General features: G+C 37.3%; 1 protein-coding gene across 5 annotated transcripts in view; it reads left to right on the top strand.

Annotated features, from left to right (window-relative positions):
• LOC116993207 (NEDD4-binding protein 2-like 2) overlaps positions 1 to 26,856 on the top strand; it is a 42,655-nt gene extending 15,799 nt beyond the window's left edge. For 4 of the 5 annotated variants that reach the window (XM_033053598.1, XM_033053599.1, XM_033053602.1 and 1 more), the window contains 6 exons: positions 1,320 to 1,463; positions 14,471 to 16,242; positions 18,463 to 18,548; positions 19,137 to 19,182; positions 20,721 to 20,907; positions 25,359 to 26,856. In XM_033053598.1, the coding sequence (XP_032909489.1) occupies positions 1,320 to 1,463; positions 14,471 to 16,242; positions 18,463 to 18,548; positions 19,137 to 19,182; positions 20,721 to 20,875 (2,203 nt within the window). In that variant the 3' untranslated portion in view covers positions 20,876 to 20,907; positions 25,359 to 26,856. Of the gene's footprint in view, positions 1 to 1,319; positions 4,063 to 14,470; positions 16,243 to 18,462; positions 18,549 to 19,136; positions 19,183 to 20,720; positions 20,908 to 25,358 lie in introns of those variants that run through there. The other variant, XM_042779070.1, reaches the window with a different exon arrangement.
• The last annotated feature ends 129 nt before the right edge of the window (positions 26,857 to 26,985 follow it).

Raw genomic sequence — 26,985 nt, 5'->3', positions numbered from 1 at the left:
TTCTTCACAGAAAAAGAGCTGATAAAATACACCTTTAAAGGAGGCAATGTAATTTTGAATAGTTCTGAGATCACCAGTTCTGCTTCCATTCTGAATATGAAACAAGTGTGCTACTGCAGTGTGCTTTGAGCCTTTGTCAACTTGATAGTTACTTCTTTCTTGTAGTAATACTCATAAAGTCCTGAGGGCACTAGGTGGTGAGGAATCAATCTTCTAAAATATTTCTGTATGGAATATCATCTTTCCGATATAGCCTGTTTGTTCCCAGTGTTGATTTCTCCTCTGTAGAACTGAACAAGTTGGTAAGGCCCATACCTCTTCTGTCCCTGGCAGAAGGCACAGAGGTGCTAAAGTGTATTCTCTGTTGGTTTGTTGATGACATAATTTAGTTTTGACGAGGTTTTTTGTCTACAATAAGTATTGGGTTATGATAAATGCTTGTTGATGCTATCAAAACCTTTGGTTCTGTTTTATGTCTCTTTTAGATTAATTTCTGTTACAGTTCTGTCAATTCTCCAACTTTCAGTTTGTGCATGAGGCTTATGGTTTTCTTCTGGCAGAGTCTGAAATTCTCTGCTAACATGGATTTTAAGGTTCAATTCCATAGATACCAAGGAGATACAGATACTCTAATGTCATGTGTAACAGCTCAGGTTCTTAATAGATCAAGTTGTCCCTGAAAGTAGCTGGTCACCAAGCACTGCAAGAATAGGACAACATTTCTGATACCTTTTCCCTTACATGTGTTCCAGTACATTCCTAAATTTACAAGTGTCAGTTACAGCTAGTAGAGGAAAGTATTGTGAGCATGTTGTTCTAGTTCAGAACTGAAGTTGCTTCTTATTCTGTGGAGAGGTTTCTTTATGAGAAAATAATCTGTCATTAAGTCTTGAAACAGTGTTAGTTGTATATATGACGCTAGGTTAAATATTTCTTTCATAAGGAGTAGTCTATGCTAGTATTCATCCCTCTGCTCATTAGCTGGTATACAGTGTAAAATCTGACTAATAAATAGTAAAATCCTTCTAGGGTAATTCAGGTGTATAGTTATAGTGAGTAACATCACATTTGTGTATGAAGAAGAATAACTGTATTGTTTACTGCTACTCAGTATATGCAACTGTGAATTGTTAAAATAAAAACGCAAGTTGAATACCAAGAGATGAGGTTATAGTGTAATAAAAGCAAGCAGGAAAAAAAAAGAGAATTTAGAGGGTATTTTTCTTAAAGACTGTAATAGGCAATTATATATGTTCTTACATATAACTATATATAACCATAAACATACCAGATGATTTATTGATTTTTTTTTTTAATAGGAGGAATAAGCATGGGGTCACTCGTGAGAAGATTGCTCAGATGTTGGAACGATACGAATATCAAATATCCATCCCTATTGTCATGAATTCAGTGGTACCTCCCCACAAACATACTCAAAGACCACCTCTGCAGAGAAGACCTAGGTGGGGAGACAATACAGACTCATGGAGTTCTTTCAGTGTTTCCAGTAGCCAGTAACACAGCTGCAGTCAGTTAATAAGAATCTCTTATTTGCCCTTTTAAAACACATCATCACCTCCAATGAAGTAGTGATCTTCTGTGTTTTAAATAGGACTATTTCAAGACCCATTTTCTTCTAGAGGTTGTTCTTCTTAATGGACTTGCATGTAAATAAAATTGTACATTTAATGCTTTTTAAAACTATATTTATTAAAGTTGTAAGACCTTGGATTTTAGTAAAATATTTAATATAGTATGGTATATAGCAGAGTCTTTCTTCATAAATCTAAGACAATGATGTTGTCATACATTAGGTAACTGTTGAACAGTTTTTTTTAAAAGAAGGGGTCATATTAAGGATCTTTTAGAAGTAAAGCCCACCAAGAAGAGTTTATTTACACAGTAGTTAATTTTAGTGATTGTTATTTAGTCTTCTTACCATTTTAGTTATTTTTTTGAAAGCAACTATGTTCTGGATTGTCCTTTAGTTCTGTTTGGCATGTATTGCCAATTGGCAACATTCTGGCATGTGTTGTTGGATTTCAATTAAGAGGTTTGATTTTCTTCTGGTTGTTGTTTTGTTGGTTTTGGGTGGTTTTTCCTTTTTTTTTTTTTTTTTTTTTTTATCTAAGAAGTTCATGTGGCAGTTGAAGCAACATTCTGCCAGTACAGTACGCACCAGCCATAAACTGTGCCATCTGGATAATTTTTTTATTTACTCTAATTGGTAGTATATAAACTATGATGTTGGAACACCACCAACTTCGGTGCTGACTGAAAAAACCCCTAAATTTTATCACTGATCCACTGAAATGTCACAACTGTATCTTTCTAAGTCAGTTTCTTTCATTTGTGATAAAAATGAAGTTTTGAAGAATTAGGCTGTCAATTCGCAGTCCACAGTTGGGATTAATCAATTCAGTATAAATAGTGGATATAATTCTGTAAAGCCATCTTGCATTCCTAATTTTGGCATAGCCAATGTAATCTGTTTAGCACATAACAAAGAATGAGCCAGAATGGAGACTAGCTTACTGCTCTTTTTCTCTTAAAAAATGATGAATTTGTAAGTGTTCACTTTGCCTTTTTTCTAACAACTTGCTGTATTAATAAAGTATATTTGTGTTCAGTAATGTTGAAGTAGTTCAATGCAACAGTTTCTATTTTCAGGCTTGTAGGATTTTATACAGATGAGCATTGTTGCTAACCTATTAGCTGAAATAACCTAACTACGCTTGACTTCCTTATACACTGAATGACCAAATGTTGCCTAGGAAATGGTCAAGAACATGAGTATGTAACTAAAAGAATTTTGATGGTTATCTATTACTCATTTCATATCACAGTATCAGAATTTTGAGAATTGCAAGGCCAGCTTAATTTTTTTAAAGCGTAGACAATTTTTGAATAGGCCCTAAAAATTACTTCGTCAATAAAGTTTGAATACCATGAGAACTGGAAGTCCAGGTATATAATGAAGTATCTTTCTGTGGTTTTCTACACCTATTGTGCAAATTTGTTTTAATTATTTGCAACAGAATTTAAAATGTTTCATTAGCACATGCGTTGTTAATATACTGAATTATGTGTCTGTGTAGAAAAGAGGCTCCCCAACTATATTATCTTCCTTCATTGTTTGTTATTCATATTAAATATCTTACTGCATTTTAGTTATCACTATCTTTTTCCATGTCTCATAAGAAACATGGATATTATTGTAAATGCTCAGTAATACTTTAATTATGCCAAAGTTTTTATATTTAAACTTGAAAGCACATTTCAAGTTTGGGGGAGATAAAAAGGTTTTAGACTCATTTAGTCTATTTTACTGTAAACTGTAACATGATAAAATTTATTGAGGCTTATGTAATATTCATACAGTGTGCTAAGGCATGACAAAGAGCTGATTGTTGAAGATTGAAATGAGGTTATTTAGCATTATTTATTTGAATAGGTACTAATTTCTTGCTATTTTAAGATGATGCAGCTTTTCTTGTGTTACCTTTTTAATTATTGGTGCATGGGAGTGTTTTTGCTGTGCAAGGCATGCTGATCAATAGGCCTGCAGTTTGAAAAGGACATTTAGGAAAGGGAAGCTTTGCAATTTGTGTATCAAACATTTGTAAATTGCTTAATCTGTACAGCTGTTTTCTAAGGTAAGTACAGTGACATGATAGGTGAAAACCCACTGGAATTACTGTCAGTGTAATGCTGCTCTGTTTCATGGTGTAATCATATTTTGTGAGGGTATGACAGTCACAGGCAGACCTATCTCAGAAGTTGATTTTATACTACACTATAGGTTAAAAAAAAAGAAATGTGAAGTACATGTTGCAGGTACTGAATTTCTCATGCCCTCAAAACCAAGGAAAATTAGTTTTTTGGTCAAAATGTATGTGCAAGAAATGTAAGAACTTGCTGCTCAGCTAGGCAGGGGATCTGAAAATTCTTACTGTCTGTACTTTCTATGCAGTACTTCTGTTGATTATGATAATGTACCCAGAACACAGTTTCCCATTGTTCACTTTTTAAATAAATTGCTAGTTCATCATATTTCGTGAATTAATAATGTCAGATTGGGTTTTTTTAAAATTTAACTAATGTACAGAACCATAATATAAATACAAATCCTAAGTTTCTCCTGCATACTTGAAACTAGTGGGATGTTTGGTAAGTAAATTTAAGACTTAACTTTTCTAAGCATGACATTTAAATGAAAATTACTTTGTAGAACATGCATAAATTGGTGCCTATAGCAGACTGCTTAGCATCAGCTGTATAGGGAAAAGTGGTTCTAGTTTTAATTTTTCATCTAAGTTACCATTCCCTGGTTTAATTCCCAAATTATCAAAAGTTATCATTGGCATTCATTGGGTGATTCAGTTTTCTTACTTTAATTTTGTATGGACGAGAAAAAAATCAGCACCCCAAGACGAAACCCTAAAAAATCTGGGTGCTGGTTTTGGATAGGGTAAAGTTAGTTGTGTTTAGAAAAGCTGGTCTGGGACTGTGTTTTAGATTTGCCCTGGAAACAGTATTGATAACACAGGGATGTTTTTGTTACTGCTGAGCGGTGCTTACACAACATCAAGGCCTTTCTGCTCCTCATGGGGAGTTGGGAGGGGACACAGCTGGGACAGCTGACCCCAGCTGACCAAAGGGAGATCCCAGACCTTATAGCATAAGGTACATAGAGCTGGAGGAAGGAGTGAGGGGGTTCAGTATTGTGGTGGTCGTCTTCTGAAGTAACATCCGTGTGATGGAGCCTGGCTTTCCTGGGACATGGCTGAACACCTGCCTGCCTGTGGGAAGTGGTGAATTAATTCCTTGTTTTGTTCTGCTTGCATGTGCAGCTCTTGCTTTACCTCTTGAAATGTCTTTATCCTAAACCACGAGTTTTCTCACTGTTACCCTTCTGATCCTCTTGTTCATTCCACCAGGACAGATTTTCTCTTGTCATCTGTCTCTTGAAACCTTTCGCAGAGATGGTTGTTTCTCTGCTGATAGATAACTGAAAACAAGGTTTTCTCTGAGATAGAACCCATAACATTTATATTTAATTTTTTGTGTGTCTTCCCTGTTGTAATTTAGACTGTTGGTATTTTCTTCTTTTAGCTGAACAGTAAGTTTCATTCTCAGTGAATTAGAGGAAATCTCACATTCATGTGTGACATGTAGTTTTAACTGCTGTTGTCTTCTAGCAATGATATTTTCTGGAGGAAATGTTTTTGCTCAGTGCTGGTACATCGTGGAGATGAGGTGACTAGATATATGTTGAGACTTCAAAAGAACAGACACATGTATTACAATTCCCTCTAAAGCATTAAAAAGAGTATTGAAATTAAATTGAAAGTAAGCCCTTGTTTTAAGTGATCAGATGTTTCATGTGGATCAGGTGTAGAAATATTTTGCTTTGGTGTTTCTAAAGTGATGATTGTCTCACTTTAATGTGTGTGTTCTCGTCCTTTTGGGAAAAAAAGCAAAAGCAGAGAATAAAGCTCTCTATTAATATCATAGGTGAAAAAAAAAATCTTGTACATGAATAAATTTGTTGAGGTTTATTTGTTTGGTTTTTTTTTGGTTGTGATTTTTTTTTAATAGGCTAATTGGTTGAAATTAGCTGTAAATCTGCATATTGAGTTCATAGAAAAATGTGTGAAAACATAATTGGTCTTATTTTGAAAAAAAAAGTAACAGTTTGATCATCTCAAATTTTTCTTAATTTATTTCTGTAGTGATGGAGAAGCTGCAAATGGTGGGTTTTGTTTGAGGTAGGTTGTCAGTGTAATTCTAGATCAAGGATAAAAAAAGCATTGAAGTATTTTGTCTAGAATTGGTCTTTGCAGCTTCCTTTTAGCTGATAATGCTACCAGTTCATTTCTCTGGTAGGCAGACAGTCCTTGACCGTGTCACGTGTACCTTACTGATTTATAGTGTTCTTGTAACAATATCATGTTGTGCCAAACCACAATATGCTATATCCATGGGAACCAAAAACAAAAATCAGTTGTACTTGCAGTCTTTTTAGTGTTGATTTTTTTTTTTTTAATTTTGTAATGGGTGTGTTAATCCAATCTTGAGTTTTCTTTTGGAGCATGTAGTTGCATGTTTTCTAACTACTGATTTTAACAAGGCTGAATTCTGTTGGTAATATTGTTTAACCTCTTTCTAAGTTGCTAACAGACTAAGAAGTGCAGCTTTAGCTTACTGAGTAAACATTTGCTTATTTCTGCGGGATGTATTGTATCATGTGCAAATTAGTCTTAGTCATAGGCCCATAATCCTGTGTGGCTGTTATATTATTCATTATACTTTTAATATTTTTTTCTTTATTCATTAGCTCTAGGTCTGTATTATAGGTTATAATAGTCTATGAGAAGTTACTGAACAGCTTATCCCACCCACATCTTGCTCTTAACCATTAATAGTTTCTGAAGGCTCAGGAGCCTGGCTTAGGAGTGGATTGACTGTATTGTTTTCCCCCATATAGCATTTTTCCTGATAGCTTCTAAGGTGGATACAGTGCTTTACAGGGACCGTGACAACCAAAGTATAGACATGGGATGGTCTCCCTGAAGCAGGTCAGGTCTATCTGTCTGAGCTGCATTTTTGGCTCTTTGTAGCCATTTGCTGGATGTGCTAAATACTCAGTGAACATTTAGCATTATTCTTCACTTTATGGAGACTGCTTATGGCAGTGCAGCAAAAATCCATTATATAGGATTATAAATGGAATTCTTCGTATACAATATGTGGATGGCAGAGTGTTGTGTTTCATTGTTACTGTAGTCTAGATTGAGTTCCTGGTTCTAATACGTACATAGGTGTCTTTCTTTGTCCTAGGTCTAGGTCCTCTTAGATGAGAAGCAACGGGTGGAGGTTGCAACATGGGAAATTTGTACTGTATAGTGGCTTGTGTAATCTCATCCTTAAAATATTCAAAACTTGTATGGGCAAGGCACTGAGCAACGAGGTCATGGTATTGCTTTGAGCAGAGGTTGGACCATATGATCTCCAGAGGCCCTTTCTGACAGAAACAGAAGTTATTATATTCGAAGTGATTGAGTGAGAGCAGAGTCCAGAACATCAGAAGAGTTAACCCTTACCTATCAGAGCAGAACTGTAAATCACTAATGGAAGTGCTGCCTGGTCTCAAGGTGTTGGATGCCGACTGTGATGCTGTTCTTATTCTCAGACGGACGCTAAATTTCTGACTTTAACTAGCAGCCAAACTGGCTGTACCCTTTATCTGGTTATGTTGTTTCATAGCTGTGTTGGCAGAGTTGCTCACAGGTTCCTGACAACACCTTTAGCTGCTCCCCTTTTCTGTTCCTCATTTGTTAGCAGTGTCCATTTGTTAGCAGTATTGTCTTTCCAGAACTAGAAAATAATAGCATATGCTGGCGCTTATCTAAAGTATTTTTCTATTTTCTGTCCAAAAGAAAATTTCTATTGATGCTCACTAAATTGCAGAATTGAAAGACGGTTTTCTGCATCTATTCATCCCCAACACTCTAGGAATAATACAGGACTGTTTTGTAAAAAGTAATCATCTTTAAGGAGGTAATTCATTATGTCTTTTGTGTATCTTCAGTCCTTTGGTAAAAGGTATTTGAAAATGGAAATGAGTGAATACCAAAGTGTAGTATGTGGAAATAGTAAGTAAAATTTGAATGCTAGCATGATGAAGTATGGAGATTTGTTGAAAAAGGTATAATAATGTCCATGGAATGTTCATTTTATCTGGATGCTCTGTAGTTCTCGGTATTTCATAGAGCATTTGAGATGCACAGAATGAGTGCAATGAATGAAGCAGATACTCTGTATAGTAACATTGTCTGCAGTTACCAGTATTTGAATTTTAATGTTGCTGTAATCTAGGTTAGAGGCTGGTTACTTAATAGTTGCTGATACTGTTTTCTTTTACTGTTTTCCTGTTGTAACTTCCCCCCTCTCTTTTTGGTTTATTCTTGAACTGCGTTTTTCTCATGTGACTCCTGTGTGTTTGTTATTACAGTTGTCTTTTTAGCTCTGGATCCATCTCCTTCCCTTTTCCCTTTATTATAAACTTGTGTGGAGAACAACACCTTATTCTCTAATTTTTTTTAATGCCTCAGTCCTAACCCTTGCTGAGCATATTGTACCCCATCCCCTAAGCTGTCCTTTTGAATTTTTTTCTTGTTCTGTTAAAAGTAGTATTTTGTGTCCTACAGTATATTTGTCTTCATACTTTTTTTTATTTCTAAGTTTACAGTATCTTCTTGTGTTTCTAAAACTCATGCTTTTGTTCCAGAATTATAGTCAGTGCTTTGGTGAATAGTTAGGTCTTTGCTATAATTTTGCTAATTGAAGTTATTTTAAGTACAGCTAAAATCTATCATTTTTCATTGACAGTTCCTAACAGGGAATAGTTTATTAATCTCCAGATATTTAATTCTGCTTTCATTATGCTTCCTTAGTCTCCAACCCATATTTTTCTTCAACTTGATTTTGCTTGTGTGTCATCTCAAATTTCATTTTACATTTGTTTTTGGTGTGAATGTGCATTGGTAAGAAAGGTCAACACTTCCCCCTATAAATTTTATTAGTACTTTTAAAACCCTTTTGTTGTACTTGCTTATCTTTTGCATCCTGTTATGATGTCTGTCATCTGTGTTCAGGTGCTAGGACAATGTATCACAGTAGGTGGGTCGTCTTATTCTGGTTAAAATATTTATTTATGTATTTGAACAGTAACTTTAGAGTGGATGACAAGATGATTGGTACTACTTGCAGTGCACTACATTGGCATTGATGCTCATCAGTTTCTCTTCAAAGGGCTAAACGTTGCCAAAATTTAAAATTGAACATCTGAGCCTTCATGGGGGAAAGGCTGATGATGAAACTGCAGGGTTTTTTCTGTGTATTGGAAGTACATCCCCTTAAGATGTAATCAGATCACTTCTGTTTTGTTGTTTTGGTTTTTTTGCCTTAACCTGCTTTTTAACACCAAGTCATACTTAATAGTGCAGAAAAAATTCAGTAAAAAAAAAAAATGGCACCTCCTCTCCATTTGTTGGTGTCCATCTATTGCTGGGGGACTTTGTTTCTCTTCTCAGTTTTGAATTGTCAAGTGAGATATTTATTGCATCTAGAGGAAGTTGAAACAGCTTTTTTTTGACTTGTTCAGAAAGTAGGTGTTTCATACTAGGCTCAAGTATATTCTGTACACATAAGCATAGGTATCAAACGGTATATTCAGGATTGATTTCTTTAATTTTGATCAGCATATTCCATTACTAAAGAGCCAAAACAGGACAGTTAAATAATGAGATATTAATGACTTTCATGAAGCAGGCAGGACGAAGATCAGTAAAGTCACCCCACCAGGACAAAGATCAGTAAAGTCACCCCACCTGAAATTTCTGTGGAGTGAATGGATTGTCATTTGAAACTGAATTGTTGTTACCTCAAGAACATGGGGGTTTTGGTGGGTGGGTTGTTTGGATTTTTGACCTTGGAAAGTAAAGTGCTTGCACTTTGTCATGTGTTTGATTAAATGTACAGCTTCTAAAGGTGTGCTTTAATCACACCAGTTGTGTGCTGTTCTCTGTGTACTCTCTAGATCAAGGTTTTTAGTGTCTGAACTATAACAGGGCAGCAGTCTGATGACTGATTATACATTACATAGAACTGTATATACATCACTCCTGTAGAAAATATGAAGATTGAACCAGCTCTTTGAGCATTGTGATAGATTAGTTTATTTTATAAAGGTACTTAAGTCTCACCACACTGGCGATGCTGTTGAGAGGCAAAAGAATAATACTGAGTTACTTCAGATTTAATTCAGCTAGTAGGATCTTCACTGGTTTCGAGCAGAGAGAATTAATTTGCAACACTGGAATGCGTAAACATTTTTTACAAATCATTTGTGGTGTATTTCCTTGCTGTGAGGCAACCTGATGTGTTACTGCTGAAGGTACTCACTTGTTCCCACCAACCACTTCTTTCTTAGCTAGACACTTTTTTTACTTCTTGCTTTGGAGAGTTAAATGAGCGTAACAATGAAGCATGTACTTCTTTTCTTTTGATGCAGGGTCAGGCAGGTGAATCCACCCACAAGGACAGTGGTAGACCCAGCAAAAGACCGTAGTGCAAGGGCGACATCTGGAGCAGAGTAGCAAAGGGTGACAAAGACTGTCTCTTCAGCAGCAAAGTGCTAAGTTGAATGCTCAGTTGTCTAATGGAATTTCAGCTTTCAGGAAACCCAGTAATGCTGGCAAGTTTTGTGGTTTTTTCCAGGTGCTTGATCACCTGATAATATAACCCAGTTTTCCATTTGGTGTTGTGGAACTAGTTCTTTATCACTCATTTCAGTGTTAAAGGCAAGATGTTTAACAAAGAGGCTGATACTTTGGCTTTTTTTTTTTAATTCCAAAATTATAACTTCAATTTTTAGTTGTTTCTGAAGCAAAATTAAGTCACAAGGAATTCAAGAATGTACTTGGACTTACCAGATGGGGAAAGTGAAGTATATCCCAGTAAATGCCATCTTAAGCACACTGCTCCTCTGTAATTTTTATGTTGAAAACACAGTCCAGAGACTTTGGAGATTAATTATGGCATACATTTCTGAAAGACCATGTACCTCATTGCTAAATGTCATATAGAATTGGATTTTAAATTTGTGTTCCTCTGTCTTGCCTGATGATTAGGAAACATTTTTTTACTAATGGTCAGGCATTGGAACAGACTGTCCAGGGAAGTGGTGGAGTCACCATCTGGAGGTATTTTAATAGACATGTAGCACTTGGGTACATGGTTTAGTGATGGACTTGGAAGTGCTGAGTTAACAGTTGGACTCAATGATCTCAGATCTCGTCCAACCTAAATGACTCTATGATTCTGTCCTGTATTTCAGTACAGCAGTGATTGCAGGCATTTTTCTATATCAAGCAGACATCAACTTAGACGCATGCAGAAGCTGAAGTCTGTACAACTGCAAATAAGTAACTCTTCTGGTTTTGCCATTTTCCAGCAAAATGTGACTAATTGCTTTAGATTAATTAGTTCATATGTTCTGCTTCACTGAAAGTGTATTTGTTTCTCCAGTTGAGTGTTGTCTGAGCACTGTCTCTCAATCAAGCTGGTCAGTGCTATTTTGAGTAGGGTAAACCTTAAAGTCACATGTAACAGAGTTATGGCAAAAACCTTTTATTATTGTCTAAACAGTAGGCTGAGAAATTTTGAAGTGTTGCAGAAGGGGAATTCCTATTTCAACAAAGATACAGTTGCATTTTTTCAGTTCTTTTTATTACTAACCAGGTTTCTAAATGCATAATATGTAGCAAAATTTAAATACCAGCTGAAATAGCACCTTTTTTTTTCTTTTCCCTTTTGCATGTGTTGTATGGGTTTAATAATAGCCCACTAGCAAATGTCCCTGTTAAGAAGAGAAGTCTGTCTCCATGCTGGTTCCTATGTTTTCCCAGCAGTTGTATGCCTTACAGTTTTACAGTAAGAGAAACTCTCAAAAGGCATGTAGGTGGACTACATGAGAAGGACTACAAGAGAAGGAACAAAGACAAATCTTACTAAAACTAGTAGGCAGGAACTTTTAGCTATGCCTTCACAGTGCATTAGAATATTTCCTTGGAGTTGTATTTTCTTAGAATCAATTGAAAAACAAAAGTTTCCTGGAACCATGAAGAATAATGCATTTTGTTATTCTACACTTAATAATCACTTTCCTTTTTACTTTAGTCCTTTCTTTAGGAAATTCAGATATTTCAAAAACTGATTTCCTTGGACTGTTATAAAACCTCCATATTTCCAACGCACAGAAATTATATAGTTATATTTATGATGAGCTGCTCAATGTCACTATTCATGGTCATATCTAGGTATGCTAAATCATCATCCTGGATCAACATTTTGATTTGTTATTTTTTTGATGTGCAACAATTTCAATGCAGTAATAACTGTTAGTTTTTCTGGATCATCTGGGGGATTCTTTTCCCATTATTTGGTGAAGGTAGTTTTTTCTGTTTTTGCATTCCAAAGTGAATCCCATCCAGTGTGATTTTCCTTCCTGATTCAGAAATAATAGTAAGGAGACTAAGAAAGTACACAGACCTTTAAGACTTCTTCCCTCATTTCTGCAACCTTTGATGCAACATCCCAGCCCAAGAAGGTTTCTGTCAGCATTGTCCTGAAAGTCTTGTCAGATGTGTAAGGGGTTAGACATCAGAAACATGCTTGCACCAGTATTAGGTAAGTTCATTTCCAGTAGCAGCAGTGCAAATACACATCTGGGAGAAGTGAGTGATAAGCCAAGTTTAGCTACAATAATATCAAGGCTTGGGAAGTTCATTCCTTTCCTGTGACAGTGCTGACATGGGGTAATTTGCTTGTCATTTCTGCAGTTGTTCTGGCAGCACAAGGACTTTTAGGTGCAACAATAAATTCTTCTTGGAATTGGTGCACAGGTCTGATGTTTTATTACCCACTACATTAAAAACAGTTAAAATTGGGACATTATTTCACTGGTAAGGGGGTTTTTAAATCTGAAAATTCCAGAAATTTCCTTGTCTAAAACCACTTTCAAGTTATCAATTTTATTCACTGAAGAAGAAAGTTATTGTCAAGATTTAAGGTATAATCTTGCTTTAGTATATGATTTCTGCATATGTGGGGTATATGTAAGCAAGTAATCTCTCCAGCTACTATTGCAGGTACTTCACTTTGATATCATTTATTTCAATAGACAAATAAGATCTATTCAGTCCTAAAACTTTGGCATCCTATGTCTCTTTGTCTGGAGAAGAGATAGGAGGCTCGTTGCTGACTATGGAGTGTATTGTGAGCAGAATTCAACATGTAACTTGTCTTGGCTAACTTCAGTCATCAGTGGTGTGGACATTCCCACTTAAACCATAGGGCACTGTATTGAAAATACACAGATCTCGAAAAGGAGAAGTCAGTTTTCATTACTTGGAGAAAAACACCATTTGGACTTAAATGCCAACATTTGAAGGAAATCCCCTTTCTTAGTAGGATTTCTTATCTGGACATGTATATGTCCCTCTTATAGGGAAATATATTTTGTGTGCTTTCCAACAAGATCACTATGAAGATCTGCAGTGCCTTTTGCAGCAGTATTTAAGGCACCAGGACTTTTGAATCCTGTCAACAAACTTCATTGCTGTGCTGAGAAGGCTGCTGCTGACCTTTGCAATCAGAGAATTAGGAGGGTTTACTTTGTATAGAGTTCAATTTAAGGAAGAACTTTTAAGAGACTAACAGTAAATAAATTTAAGAATCAATGAAGGGTAAGGATAGATTCCCATTAGTTCCCAGGCTGCCTCTTAGTGATCAGCTTTCCCTCTACATTGAAAGTCACCCTTTTATGATTTGTTTTGTATTGTTTCTCTCAAGAATTTCAGAATACAGCACTTTATAGAGCAGGTGATTTTGCATACGCATTCCCCAAAATCAGTCCCCAAGCTGTAATTCCAGCTGCTGCTTGGCCTTAGAGTGTTGTGTGAAGTACCATCCCAAACAGAGCGTTTCAGAAAAGTGAAGAATTACAGAAAAGGAGCAGGTCTTCAGTACAAAGATTTATCAATCAAATTTAGCTCTGAAAACCTCATTTCTCTGAAGAATTGTAAAGGGAGATATTAAGTTCCTGGGTAGAATGCTGGACTGAGTTTTTCTGGGTATTAATTTCAGGGTTAGCTGGCTGATGGGCCAATGTCAAGATTTCAGAAAAGTCAGGGCAGCTTTCTGTTAAATTTGGTGAGAAATGCAGACAAAATAAATAAATAAAATTAATTCTAATTAAATGTTCTTTTTCTTAATTTTAATTAAGCATCTTAATTTTTTCCACAGTGTATTATTTTGTTGGTAATAAAATATGAAATATTTCTTCCAAATATATATGAATTAACACTTAATATACTGAACAGTAAATATCAGAGTTGCTGTAGTCACTGTAACTTTACATTATTTGGATTTTGGTTAGTATATTTTGAATTTGAGTATTTGATCTTAATGGATGACACTGTCTTCTGCTTAGGACCTTTCTGCTCCACGTAGCATGTCATGAAATTTCAGAATAGAACCAGCTCTTCAGGATCTATTATTCAAACATCATGCTAGTAAGACATCCGCACACAATGTTTGGTCTAATGAGGATTTGTTTTTTGTTAAACAAAGTTATTGAAATGGTAGCTGGGTTTACTTAAATGGATTTAAACGTTCAGGATTGTTCTGAATTGTATTGATGAAGCATTTGTTTAATCAATAGAAGGTGTTATCTGAGATGTTATCTACTGAAAAAAGCAGATAGTCTGTGTTTGATCATCATAGTAACATAAAGTACCTATTCTTCAAATCGATCACCATGAATACAATATTGCTCCAATCTAGTGGGGGTTTGTTTATTTTGTTTGGGATTTTACATTTGATCTTCTTTGTTTTCACATAGGGACACAATTTTAAGCAAGAACCCTGGATACCTTTTAACAAAAGCAAAACAGAAGAAAAAGAGAAAAAGAAACAAAACAACGAAAAGTAATTGTACAGAAATTACAAAGAAAATGTTGTGTGGAGTAGCTCATCATCCAGTTCCAGGTGACCGTGATGGATCCGAAAGCGAAGAGGATGACTTGGAAGAAGAAAACAAAAAATCATTGTGTACATTCGGCAAAGGCCCAGAGGATCCAGTAACAGTTTGTGAAGAGCAGCCTAAGAGTGGTGATGAAAGCCTAAAAGAAGCTGCAGAGGTTTCAAGAGAGAGCTTACTGGTTGCTCTGCCTGAGGTCTCAGTGGTGTCAAATAGTGCATGGAAAAATGAATTTGCTGTAGAAAGTGACAATTTGCTTTTAAGAGACGTAAAACCTTTTTGTACCAAAAACCTAACCATAAATGCATTAGATGATGAGGAAGAAAAACAAAGGCACAAAGACAATCTCTGCAGTTTCCTAACAATAAGCAATGATAAAAATTCCATCCAAGAAACAGAAGGCATTTCTGAAGACTATGATACGTCATTGTTAAGCACAGAAAACAAACTGGGGTCATGTCAAATTACATGTGAACCTGACTTGGAAACCAAGCTGATAAGTTTAAACAGTGAAGAAAAAGAGATCTCTCAGTGTTACAATTCAAATGTACTTGATAATGTGCCTGATAACACAGAGGGCAAATGTCCATTAAAAACAGAAGAGACTAATTCCAATGCCTGGGCTTTTTTTTCAATTAATTTATCTACTGAGGTGTTGCAGATGGACTTCAATACTCAAGGTTCTCTCTCTCCTTGCTCTGAGGATAAATTTGTAAGTGAACAAAGGTCTCAAAAAGTGAGGAAACCTGAACAGTCTCACATGAACAGTTCAGCAGAGCTAAACTGCTATCAGTCAAATGAGGGATTGGTGAAGGAAAACCATCATGAAACAGAAAGAGAGGAAGTTGGCAATGTAATGAGCAATGGTCTGTCTGCATCTCCAACTGGTAAAGTGCACTTTGATTCCCTAGTGGAAGCCAGGGCTACCTTCATGCAGGCTTCAAGTGAAATAAATGTACCAATAATTGATGCTACACCAATTACGTTGAAGAGAAAGCGATACAGGAGAATTGTCAACTTAGCACCAAAGTTTAACCTACCAAGACAGATCTTTGGTCATACAGAGGGAGGGAAGGATATCCCGACAGGAGACGATATTCCTCAGAACAGTGTTTTGGAAGTGAGGCGAAAACACTTTCTAAGCAAGAACTGTGAAGAAGCATGTGAACAGGACCATGCATTGCAGGAATATTCCTTACCCACTCCAGATGCAGATGCTCTATTACATAGTATTTCTTACATTCATTCAGGACTATGTTCTCCTATATCAAAATATGCCTGCAGGGTTTGTGTAAATTCCAAAACAAAGGAGGAACAAGCTACAACCCTTCAGTCACAACAGGTAGTTAATAAAAAAGAGGACGAGGATGAACACGTTTGTTCAGAGGTTACAAATGGCCAACCAGATGTTTTGTCTTCTGCTCAAATTGTCTCTGAATATCTAGAAGATTCTAATACATTGGCAAGCTGCGGTGAAAATGCAAATGGTGCAGATGGCTCTGAGACAGCAAAGGCATCACAACTTGAAGATTATCAAGATGCAGATATGAAATGTAGTTTTCTGGGGCTTCCCTTATCATTAGGATTTGCCTTTCAACTTGTGCAGCTCTTTGGTTCTCCAGGCCTTCCACTGGGTATAACATTTTTCTTACTACTCCTATATAAAATAAAAAAACCCACAACCCCCTCAAAACCACAAAAAATAAAGTACTCTCTCCAAACCAAAAAAACAAAATAAAATACTGTGGTTACAAACTAATTTTTATTGCAGTTCTTAGTTAACTATTAGTGCTATTGAAAAAAGTCACTTCTGTTTTGGTGATAGCTTTTAGCTTTTCCTAAAAACCTCAGTCTCTTTCAGAATGGCTTTTGGTCTGGCCTTGCACTTGCAGTCTTTTTAGTAACAAAAATTGACGAAATCCAAATATGAAACGCTTGCTGACATTTTAATATATCCTAGTAAGACTTTGCTGTGTTGATTACAGAACTAAGTGATGTTTTAAAACATCCTACTGATGTGGTACAAAATGTGTGCTCTTATATAAAGGCTGCATGTTTGGTTCTATATTCCAGATAGTAACATTCTTTTTTTTTGTTTCTTTAGTAGTTTTCATACACTCTTACATGGCTTTAGATGCTGTTGAAAATCTTTCCCAAAATCTTATTTAGTTTGAAATTGAATATCAGATTTACAAGATGCCTTCTGATAGTGAATGTCTTCTTTTTAAGTGTGCCTGATTAATAAGTGTCCCAGTGTTGTATACTTTCCTTGCAGAGATCCAGATGTCTGATTTTTGTACTTTTATAATTTTAATAATTTTAAGTTAGCAGGTTAAAAATTATCAGTCCTCAAAGGAATTGAGTGTGCAACCATCACTTCCCAGTGTACTGCAGGCTAATGTAATCCCACAGACCTGTAACCAGTGACTACAACAGAATATTGCCTGGAAGTCACCCCAGAACACCTGCTGAAAGAGCCACATTCCCCATGCAGAATGTATTTCAGCTTATTGGGCCCAAATTTAGTGGAGAAACTGTAACTTTCAGTTAACCAACAAATAGGCTTAAAAAACACAGACCAGCTTTTCTGTATACCTTTACCTTGTTTGTTTCAGCAGAATTGAAAGCTAAGCATGAATTTTCATATGAAAATTTTAATCTGACAACTGAGGAGGAGCAGCTTATGTCTGTTTATCTGCTCAAACTGACCTCAGGATCCTTTGTTGTTTTTTAAAAGTCAATGGTAATGCCACCTGCCAGAACAATGATGCAAATCATAGGAAGCGTTACTTGGCTTGATCCCTAAAGGACCTGTAGTGCTGCTTTACATCAATCTGGCACCAAACACCAAAGAACTTGCCATATAGAGCTGATATCCAGCAAGGAAGCACTGTTGATGTCCCCAACTGTTACATATAAAACACTTTTCTTCTCTAACCTTGGTGAATCTTCATATTTGTGGTCTTAAATTTCATATAGAGGGAGTTGGCCATGACTTGAAAAAGGGCATCTTCCAAGAAAGAAAAAAATAACCAGGCATTCAGAAATATTCAGTAGGTAGTGAACCAAATGTCCTTCTCTCAGTCAGTAACAGGTGGCATACTCTGGAGTTTAGGTGAGTTTCCTTTGGAAATAATCTTTAAGAAATACAAATTCACCCTGAGATCTCTCTGAAGCTCTGCCAGCTTTTTTTTTTTTTTTTCCTGTGGCATACAGTTATATTGACAGGCAACTATTGATGCACACATTCAAGTGGTATTATTTTACAACAATGGGAATTTAAATCAATATTGCAGTAATTTTGGAGGGGAAATTTTTGGTAAATAAATGTCTTTAGTTATTTATAAATGAAATATTTAATTGCTTTTTGTATGGTTCTCATATAAGTGTAAACATATTTCACACAATTTTCCTATAAAGAACCTTTTTTCATCTTCTTAAACAGTGTTAGAATTAAAACATTTTAGGAGGCAGATTCTCTACTGATAGTGCACCAATTCTTGCAATCAAGCATTTTAAAATTTAAAGGTTGTTATTTAAGTTCCATTTCTTTTAATTTATTGGCTGAAAACTTTGTTTTTCTTCTGTGTGCCTATTTTTAGGGGAGTATGTGGGGGAAAGCTTTTGTCTAAATAAAGAAGCCAAACCCAGATCTCCTTCCCCCTCTTTCCCCTCTTGTGCACTGACCTTAGATTCTAGAAACTCTAAATACTGATTTTGCTGCTGGCTCATCTAAATATCTGCTTTTTAAAAAGTTATATATAAATAATGTTTGCAAAAATTGTAATTTAGTGTTTTGTTTTGGCTGTGGAGAGATCTGAACACTCAACTGCAAAAAATATTTTCTTCTGCAGACTCCTTGTTGCCAGATGATTATATAGTTCCCCTTGACTGGAAAGTCTCAAAGATGATCTATTTACTGTGGAAGACCTCTGTGGAGGTATGAATTTTAGGGGATTTTGGAAGGCTTTCCAATATTTCAGGTACAAAGGGGAATTCTTCAGTTCTTTGTTAGTAAATTTGCTTTAATATCCACAATGAGAAGATGGATGTTTTCTGGCCTCTTCTGAATATTTCTAAAACCAGCTCATTGGCATGGTAGGATTCAGGTTTTGAAAGATCAAATTCAGAAGTACTTTAAAAAGGGTGAAAAAACTTTGATACCTCACCTGACCTTTGTTGAGTACAAGCTACCATCATTCAGATGTTTTACTTTTTATAGTTTTCTCTCATCATCTGAGCAAATCTCCTATTCCATCACCTCTGCTAGAGCTGCAGCAGAGAAGTTATTCTGTGTGACTGTGGGCAAATTAATTCTCTTTGTATAGCTGGAAAGTGTTAACTTACAAATTACTTTTTTCCTTGTCTGGTAGTGGAAATCAGGAAAATTCTGATTTGAACTAATATGTTCAAACTATTACTACAATGAACTAGTAATTATGAAACAGAACACGGATTTTGTTCTTGCCCAAAATAACATCTTTTGTCACATACTTTCTTTTTGCTGGACTATTGTTATCTATTTTAGGAAAAACAGAAAACAAATGGATTGCAGAATGGAGATGGCTTGACTGGTAAGTCTATTCTGTGATACAAAAACTGTATAAAATTCTTATCAAAGGGTTTTTCATTACCAATGAGTGATAACACTCCTCTTTGTGCAAAAGCACGATCATGTGATAAATGAATTTGTGATGCCATTGATCGTGTTCGTGGTTCACAAACCTGTGGTTGCTATCATCATTTCACTTTTCTTCATCTAAGCGCTAAAACTGCCTTATAAAGTTTCCCACATGGAAATATTCCAGTAATTAGCTTAATTTTATCCATTCTATATCAAAATGGTGTTTAGCATGGCATAGTCTTTCTTGAGACTTTACTTCCCTGAAAGGTTGAGTATCTTCAAGTTAATTAAACTTCATTAGCACTAAATGTTGGCAGCATAATCATAGAATCATGGAATTATTTAGGTTGTAAAAGGCCTATAAGATCATTGAGTCCAACCATTAACCCAGCACTGCCCAAGTCCTCCACTAAGCCATGTCCCTCAGTGCCACATCTACCTGCTTTTTGAACACTTTCGGGGATGATGCTTTCACTACTTCCTGGGCAGCCTGTTCCAATGCCCAGCCTCCCTTTCAGTGAAGAAATTTTCCCTAATATCCAATCTAAACCTCCCCAGTGCAACTTGAGGCCATTTCCTCTTGTCCTGTGACTTGTTACATGGGAGAAGAGACCAACCCCCACCTGGCTACAGTCTCAGCCAGTTGTGGAGAGCAAGAAGTTCCCCCCTGAGCCTACTTTCCTTCAGGCTGAACACCCCCAACTCCCTCAGCTGCTTCTCATCACACCTGTCTCCAGACCCTTCCCCAGTTCAGTTGCCCTTCTCTGGACATGCTCCAGTGCCCCAGTGTCTTTTTTTATAGTGAGGGGCCAAAAACTGAGCCCAGAATTGAGGTGTGGCCTCGCCAGTGACGGGCACAAGGGGACAATCACTGCTCTGGTCCTGCTGGCCACACTACTGCTGACACAGGCCAGAATGCCTTCTTGGCCACCTGAGCACAGCTGGCTCATGTTCAGCTGCTGTCAAACAGCACTTGAGGTCACACATTTGAGCAGTAAGAGATATCAGGGTTCATGTGAGACTCTGGACTTCCGTATGCATTAATTCCTGCAGTGTGGAGGTTATGGGATAAGGTTGCTCGTTGCCTTTTCCCATGATTTCCATACTAATGCAGTACACTTTCACAGGTTCTGTAACGAATTTAAAAATACACAATAGTAGTTCCCTGAAAGCTGATAGAATTTGCTGTCTAAAATAGGAGAAGTTTCTCTGTTTTAGAAGAAAGGCTGCTTTTGGAGAGGCAGTGCTAAAGTGGGAATAGACACACACATGCATGGGTGTTGTCTCTGACTCTCTGCCCCCTATGAGAGACAAAACTGAAAGGTTTTATTTCTTTTATAGGCCATTTAGGAGGCAAAAATCAAGGCAATTCTGATAAAATAAAAGATTTGTCTAGAAATATTCTGTCCTGACACAACAGAAATGACAGATTTTGTAAGGCGATTTCAGGTGTTTTTTGCTACAGTTTGTAAGTTCTTTATTTTTTAGATGATATTATTAGTCTTGAAGATCTAAATAAAAATGACCAAGAGAATCAAGACTCTTCTGAAACACTATCAGACATGGAGCTGTGTCAAGATGTGATAGAGGAGAACATCATAACTTGTACTGACTGTCTGGATGCTGCATATCATCAATCATGACTGACTGTCTTAAACTCTGCATGAGCAAACAGGTAATCAGTCATCTTGTGAATATTTCACTCTTTTATTATATTTGACCAAATATATAAAGAATATTGCTTGTTAGAATTTTTAAGGTGCATTTAGTATCCCCCAATTTACTTGGGTTTTAATTGAGTTATGGTTGAGGGTTGTTCAGATTTTGTTTTGTTCAGATTTTGTTTCTTTCAAGCCTGAATGGGGAAAAAACAAGGCAGTATTTTGTTATTAAAGCCATATGATTTTATTTTTTCCTCAGAAATCTAGAAAATGCATGGTGAAGTGAAAGCAGCAGGGGAGGATGCCTAAGAGCTGGAATTTATTCCCATTTTGGTTGCTGTGGCAATCTGTTGTGAGTCATCACAGTTCTACTTTCCTTGTCTTTTCAGCATGGAGAGTAATGCTGGCTCCATTAAGGGTCTAATTATGAAAAGAACTCCATGAGTAATAAAACAGTATTTCACTGTGGCAGTGGAGAAACAGTAGCAGGAGGTTGCAGTAAGACTCCATATTTCCATTAATGTTTTCATTTGGTGTGGCAAAGTGTGCTATCATGTTCTTATTTGTCTCATGAATTTTTGAGCCCTTTGGTAATTTGGCAAAGTTTCTGTGGTTTGTTTATGAGAGATATTCTGGGAAGGTTGAGATATGAAGAAAGGATTATGAGTTCCAGCAGGAAAATGCTAGCTTAACTTCTCTATCATTTGCTGCCAGTTGTTCTTTCCAAAATGGAAAATGGATTTATCTGTAGTTTTTAAACAAATAAATTGAGGTACGTGGAAGTAGAATAACTTGCACTATGAGCAAACTGAGCCAGAAAAAGATTGCATATCCCGAGGCTTAAATTGTTCCCATCCAAACATCACAGGACTGCTGGAATATCATCCATATGGGGTCTGGTCAGGGGGTCTTTGTCACCTGGTGCCCTGTGCCTGACCTGCCTGTGCCTCCAGTCGATGGCTGGAGCAGGAGTCAAGGAGGTGGATGTGCACTGTGTTGGGATTGTTACAAACATGGTAGTTTTCACAGTGGATGTTCATGTCAGAGGGGAAGTAGTTTAATAGTTTTGGTTGGAATTGAAACATCTTGAATGGGGATTCATTTGATTGTATGTCATTGATGACAAAAATGACATTGCAGGCTGATTAGCTGGTACCAGCTACCAATGTAGGAGGATGAGGGAGATCTCTGTGCACCACATGGCCCAGAGGGCACTGGTCTCACAGGGTCCTCTCAGCACAGATCATTAATAACATCTGGTAACAGTATTTTCCTCTTATAGTATCAAATACTACAATATTGGATAAGCAAATGAAAAATTTTTTCACAAAACGCTTAGGCCTACACCTGTTACCAATTTTTAGAAGCTACTTGTTTATAATATTGTAAATACAAACATTCTAGAAGCATGATTTTGGCTTAGGGTCCTAATTAGATGTCTGTGCGGGTTTGTATCCTAAGCTATTATCCAGAAATGTCCAGGTTATTGATTAAATGTTTATATGCTAAAGAAAAAGATGTGAAGAACTTTGCCATCTTCCTTGGAGAAAATCGTGAAATATGAAACTTTTTCCTTTTGTACTTCAAGAAAGGAAAGACACATGCTAGCAGATTATCCTGCCTTATTGTCTGTACCTTTTTGTGGTTGCTGAATCCAACAAACTGTTTTTTCCCCATCAGATTTACTCCCTTTGTCTGTCTGCTCTGCTACTCCAAGAATTGTTTTAATCTTCCTCTCTGCTGGTCACAAGTGCAGCAGAAATGACCCAGAGCCCTGTGTGTTTGTGACCCAGCCACTGGCTGCTGCCAGGAAACCCCAGTTTGTTATGTTGTGGTGTTGCAGTCTAACACTCTACTGTGTCAGCCTGTGTTAGTTCTATGGAATGTAGAATAGGAGCAATGCAGACTTTGCCACAAAAGAAGACTCCCCATCAGTGTTTGGCTTAGCAAAAGCCTTGCGCTGTCTCTGCAGAGCTTGGTCATTGAGATCTATGTTGGAATGGGGTGATACAGCTGGAGTTTTATGTTGGGGGTTTTTTGTTTTGCTTTGTTTTAGTTCAGCATCTGAAATGAGTCAAAGAGAGTCCTGAAGGCTGTTCGAGGGAGAGGATGAGACACCAGAGGTCAGATGGGTTTAGGCTGCTCTGGAGTTGGGATCTACCATCTCAGACCAGGCTGTTGCAATGGGTAACTGCTGCCCAAAGTGCCCTCCCACACAGCCCTGCCCCAGATAGCAGCTCCAGCACTTGCTGGCTGATGTGAAGGCTATCATTTAACTCACCAACCCCACAGCAAACAAATCAATAATTTCTGCTGGACTCAGGCATTTAGATAAGCTGTAAGGTCCAGCTCAGTGCCAAGGCTGAGGCAAGGGAGCAGATGAGGTCGTGCTGCTGCAGATACGAGGAGATGACGTGCAGAGTGCCCTGTCTGGGCAGCAGTCAGCTCTGATACCAGGGGCCATGTATTCTGCAACCAAACCTTCAGGTGAAGGACTCTTTTAAGCTTTTACAAATGAAGAATGTTAAAGTAATTAAACCAAGAAAAGTATGTGGACAGGAAGAAGCATGTCTTAGGGTTTTCAACTGGCTCATACTGTCAGGCACAGGAGACTGGGTGAGTATTCCAGTGCTTCCACAATGTCTGCATGCAGGCATTGTATAAGACAGGTGAGTTTTCCTCATCGATAGTGCCCCTGGCTTTGAGGGATAAGGTTGTCTTGCCTCACCACAAAATAATTCCCCTCTGGTTGCTGATTAAAGCAGACTTGCCAAGAATGATGTCCTGGAGTGGTTGTGAAACTGCTCAAGTGAGCAACTGTAAATGTTGAAATGGATTTCATTCCTTCAAATGTCAGGGGCGAAATAAAAAACTAGGAAAATTGAGACATTCCCACCAAAAGATTTTAAAATAATAGGAAATCAAGGGAGAGCTAATATGATCACTTTGGTCCCTTTAGATTGGAAAGCAAACTGAGCATTACTGGCCAAGTGAACTTAATATGTTAGCCAAATGATCATGCTTCTGTATTCATGTTGTGAAGGAGTGTATTTATTCCAATGGGAGGATGAAGAGTGTTTCTCTGTGAAAACACAGGGTTAATCTCAAGTTTTAGTGAGAGCTCCTTATTGCAGCATTGGCAGCACATCAGTATTTGTTCTGGAGATTAAGCAAGAGTTCCCAGTTTGAGAAATGTTGAGATCAGTGAAAACAGCAGTATTTTGGTGCCTAGAAATTCTCCTTAGACCAGGATTCACAGATGCCAGTGCAATACAAATGTGTCTGTTCAAGCATTTATCTGCAGCACTATTGCAAAGCAGAAGCTGGCATATTTCTTTTTGAAGTACAGTAGTCAGTAACTCCCTGCAGGAATACTTCTTCCACAATAGCCTGAAGGGTGTGGTCTTGATGGGACAAATCTCTTCATAACCCTGTGTTATCACTCCTCCTTTCCCTGGCTGTGCTATTCCTAGCACTTCCCTTTGCTGGCTGTAATGCTTCTGAGCGAGGCAGTGCAGCTCTAACATCTAATGCATAAAGACATCCAAAATGTTTCTGGTCTGGACTAGGGAAATGAAACAAATTGTCCTAGAGCCCATGAGATCAGCAGGACATGGGCAAAAAAGCAAGAGTGTATAGCTGGGACAGGCAGGACTGGTTTTTGGCTAAAATTTAAAAAGGACAGTCTGATTTGTATCTGAAGAATACAAAGCAGACTAAAGCAGTCTTCCAGTATTGCCACATAAAATAGCATCCCATGGTCAAACCTCTTCCAGTTGCTACTTTGATACACAGATAATAGTGAAAAAACTTATCTGTCCTTTGATATTTAACCACTAATAAACAAAATGAAGCATGAAAAAGTGCACAGAATTGTGACCAGAAAACCTCACCTGCCTTTTACAGTGCTTACCAAGAAAACCTGGCTCAAAAAATCACTTAAGCAGAGAGGCTGATTACCCGGGGGACTAAGAGCTGCCCACAGCAGTTTCTGGAGCTCACAGGAAAGAGCAACAATTGGGTAGTGCAGGTGCCTTTCACAAGCTCTGTAACATGAGAGCCTGAGTTCCTGAGTGCATGTTAACAGGGGAAACTTAGCTGTACTATGGCGGTATTGGTTGAACAGCTTCTTATGTAGAGAAAAAAAAAATCCACTGTATTACTTTTCTCTTTATTTTTCAGCTTTGAGGTGATAAGCTGCTTACAGCCTCTAGTTTTGATATCCAAGTTTTTATCTTCCTTTTCTACTTTCCTTGCATTCTTTTATTCTTCCTTTGCTTTCCATTGTCTGCTTCCTCTCCATTCTTTTTAACTTTTTAAAGCAATAACCAACGACTGAGTATTAAAAACTGTAAAAAAGATTGGACAGACTCTTCTCATCTGAGGACTGGGTTATCAGTTAAGTCTTTTTGCTGCCTGTGCTGTTGTGGAACTTCAGTAGACTCTCTTTATTTTTTTATTTCAGAAACTTCTCGCTTTGATTCCACCATGGAAGGACTTCAGTTGACCATCAAGGCTTTTAAATGTGAGGGATGACCTGGAAGAAAGAAACCACTGTAGATTTTTTTGGTGTACATCTTTGGCCACCTCCCCCCAACACTGCCCCCTGATATCAACCTCTCTGTCCATGTAATAATGATCAAAATTGAGATAAATTTGTGTATGGCAAAAGGTAATTTTCTGAAGCTATTTGGGATTTGCACTTTCTCAGTATATCCTCAAGTGTGGTATGAAGAGATTGAGAGTGGAGACCAGAGGCATCTGTCACTATGGGCTGTGAGCTTCAGGCTGTGGAGTTTAGTTCACCTGTATCAGGATCCAGGATGTTGCCACAGGCAGTGATGCTCACCTGCAGGGAATGGTGCTTTTTATGTGTCTTAGCTTCCTTCTGCCTTTCACCCTCAGTCATAACTGCACCCAGTCCCTTTACAATCTCAAAAGGTAAAAATCTTCATTTGTCATTTCTATTCACTCATCCAGGGGTGCACAACTTCCCTTCTTTTCTCCTGAAACCAGGCTTCATGGTTTCCTTCATCTAGACTCATTTGGGAATTTGGGACTACTGAAACAAGAACATTTCACTACAGAACTCATTCAAACATGCTGGAGGAAGGGTGTGTATGGTTTGTGGTAGACTGAGAAGATGTATAACTAGCACTGGTAACCAGTGTTTTGATGTTTCTGTTAGTGGTGTTGGAAATATTTTTGTATGTAGAGATAGACAAATTATAATTAATTATAAACATCTGTAAAATATGAGGCATGCATAAGGCTGGACACTTGCCTGTAGGGAGTGGGAATGACAGGAAAGACAACTGTCACCTCACTTAACAATAAAAGTGTGAGAAAAGATTGAGGAGAAGCAGGAAACTTGGTTGTGTCTATTTGTCAGAAATAATATTTCCCACTTGTGCAGCTTGCAGATCCAGAATATTCCATTTTTTCTTTCATCTCTTCTTCCTCACCTTTCCCCACATACATGAGCTGAAGAGCCAGGATTTGACCGATCTCGTGCTGAAGCTCCACCATGGTTGAATTTGCCGATGTGTCTCCACTTAAATACTGCATCTACATGAAAGGAGTTAACAATGTATGTATTTCTAAATTAATGTTGTACCACTGGTAAAATGTTTCTGGCTACACTGTTTGAATGCATCTCCCATGTACCTGTGTGTGTCTTCCTTGGCTGGAAATGTTCTACTCTCCCACCAGCAGATTATACAAAATGTGAACGGGAGGAGGAAGGGAGTTCATACCTGCTATAACCATGGCTTTAGACTTCTGTGTTTTACTAGTGGCAGCAGACAAGTTAGTTTGATTTCAGGAAAATGTCACTCAAGGATTAATACTGTCTTCCTACTTCTATTTATTGAGCAAGAAATCTGAATGCCTCTATTTTCTGTTAATGAATCCTGGCCTTCCAGAATGCTTGAAATAAAAACAGTTTTCAAAATCTCACAGTACTCTTGCACGGGCAAGTCATGTTTCATCTCTTAGTAGGGTGTTGCCAGTTTGAGTATATTTTAACCCCCTTCCCAGTATCTATGCATTTCAAATTTTCTGTCACTTCTTTCCTGCCACATTTACCCCAC

Source organism: Catharus ustulatus, chromosome 2 (assembly GCF_009819885.2).
Source record: "Catharus ustulatus isolate bCatUst1 chromosome 2, bCatUst1.pri.v2, whole genome shotgun sequence".
In the NCBI taxonomy this organism is placed as follows: domain Eukaryota; kingdom Metazoa; phylum Chordata; class Aves; order Passeriformes; family Turdidae; genus Catharus; species Catharus ustulatus.
The sequence above is the reverse complement of the archived record's forward strand: the minus strand, read 5'-3'. Positions and strand labels throughout refer to the sequence as shown.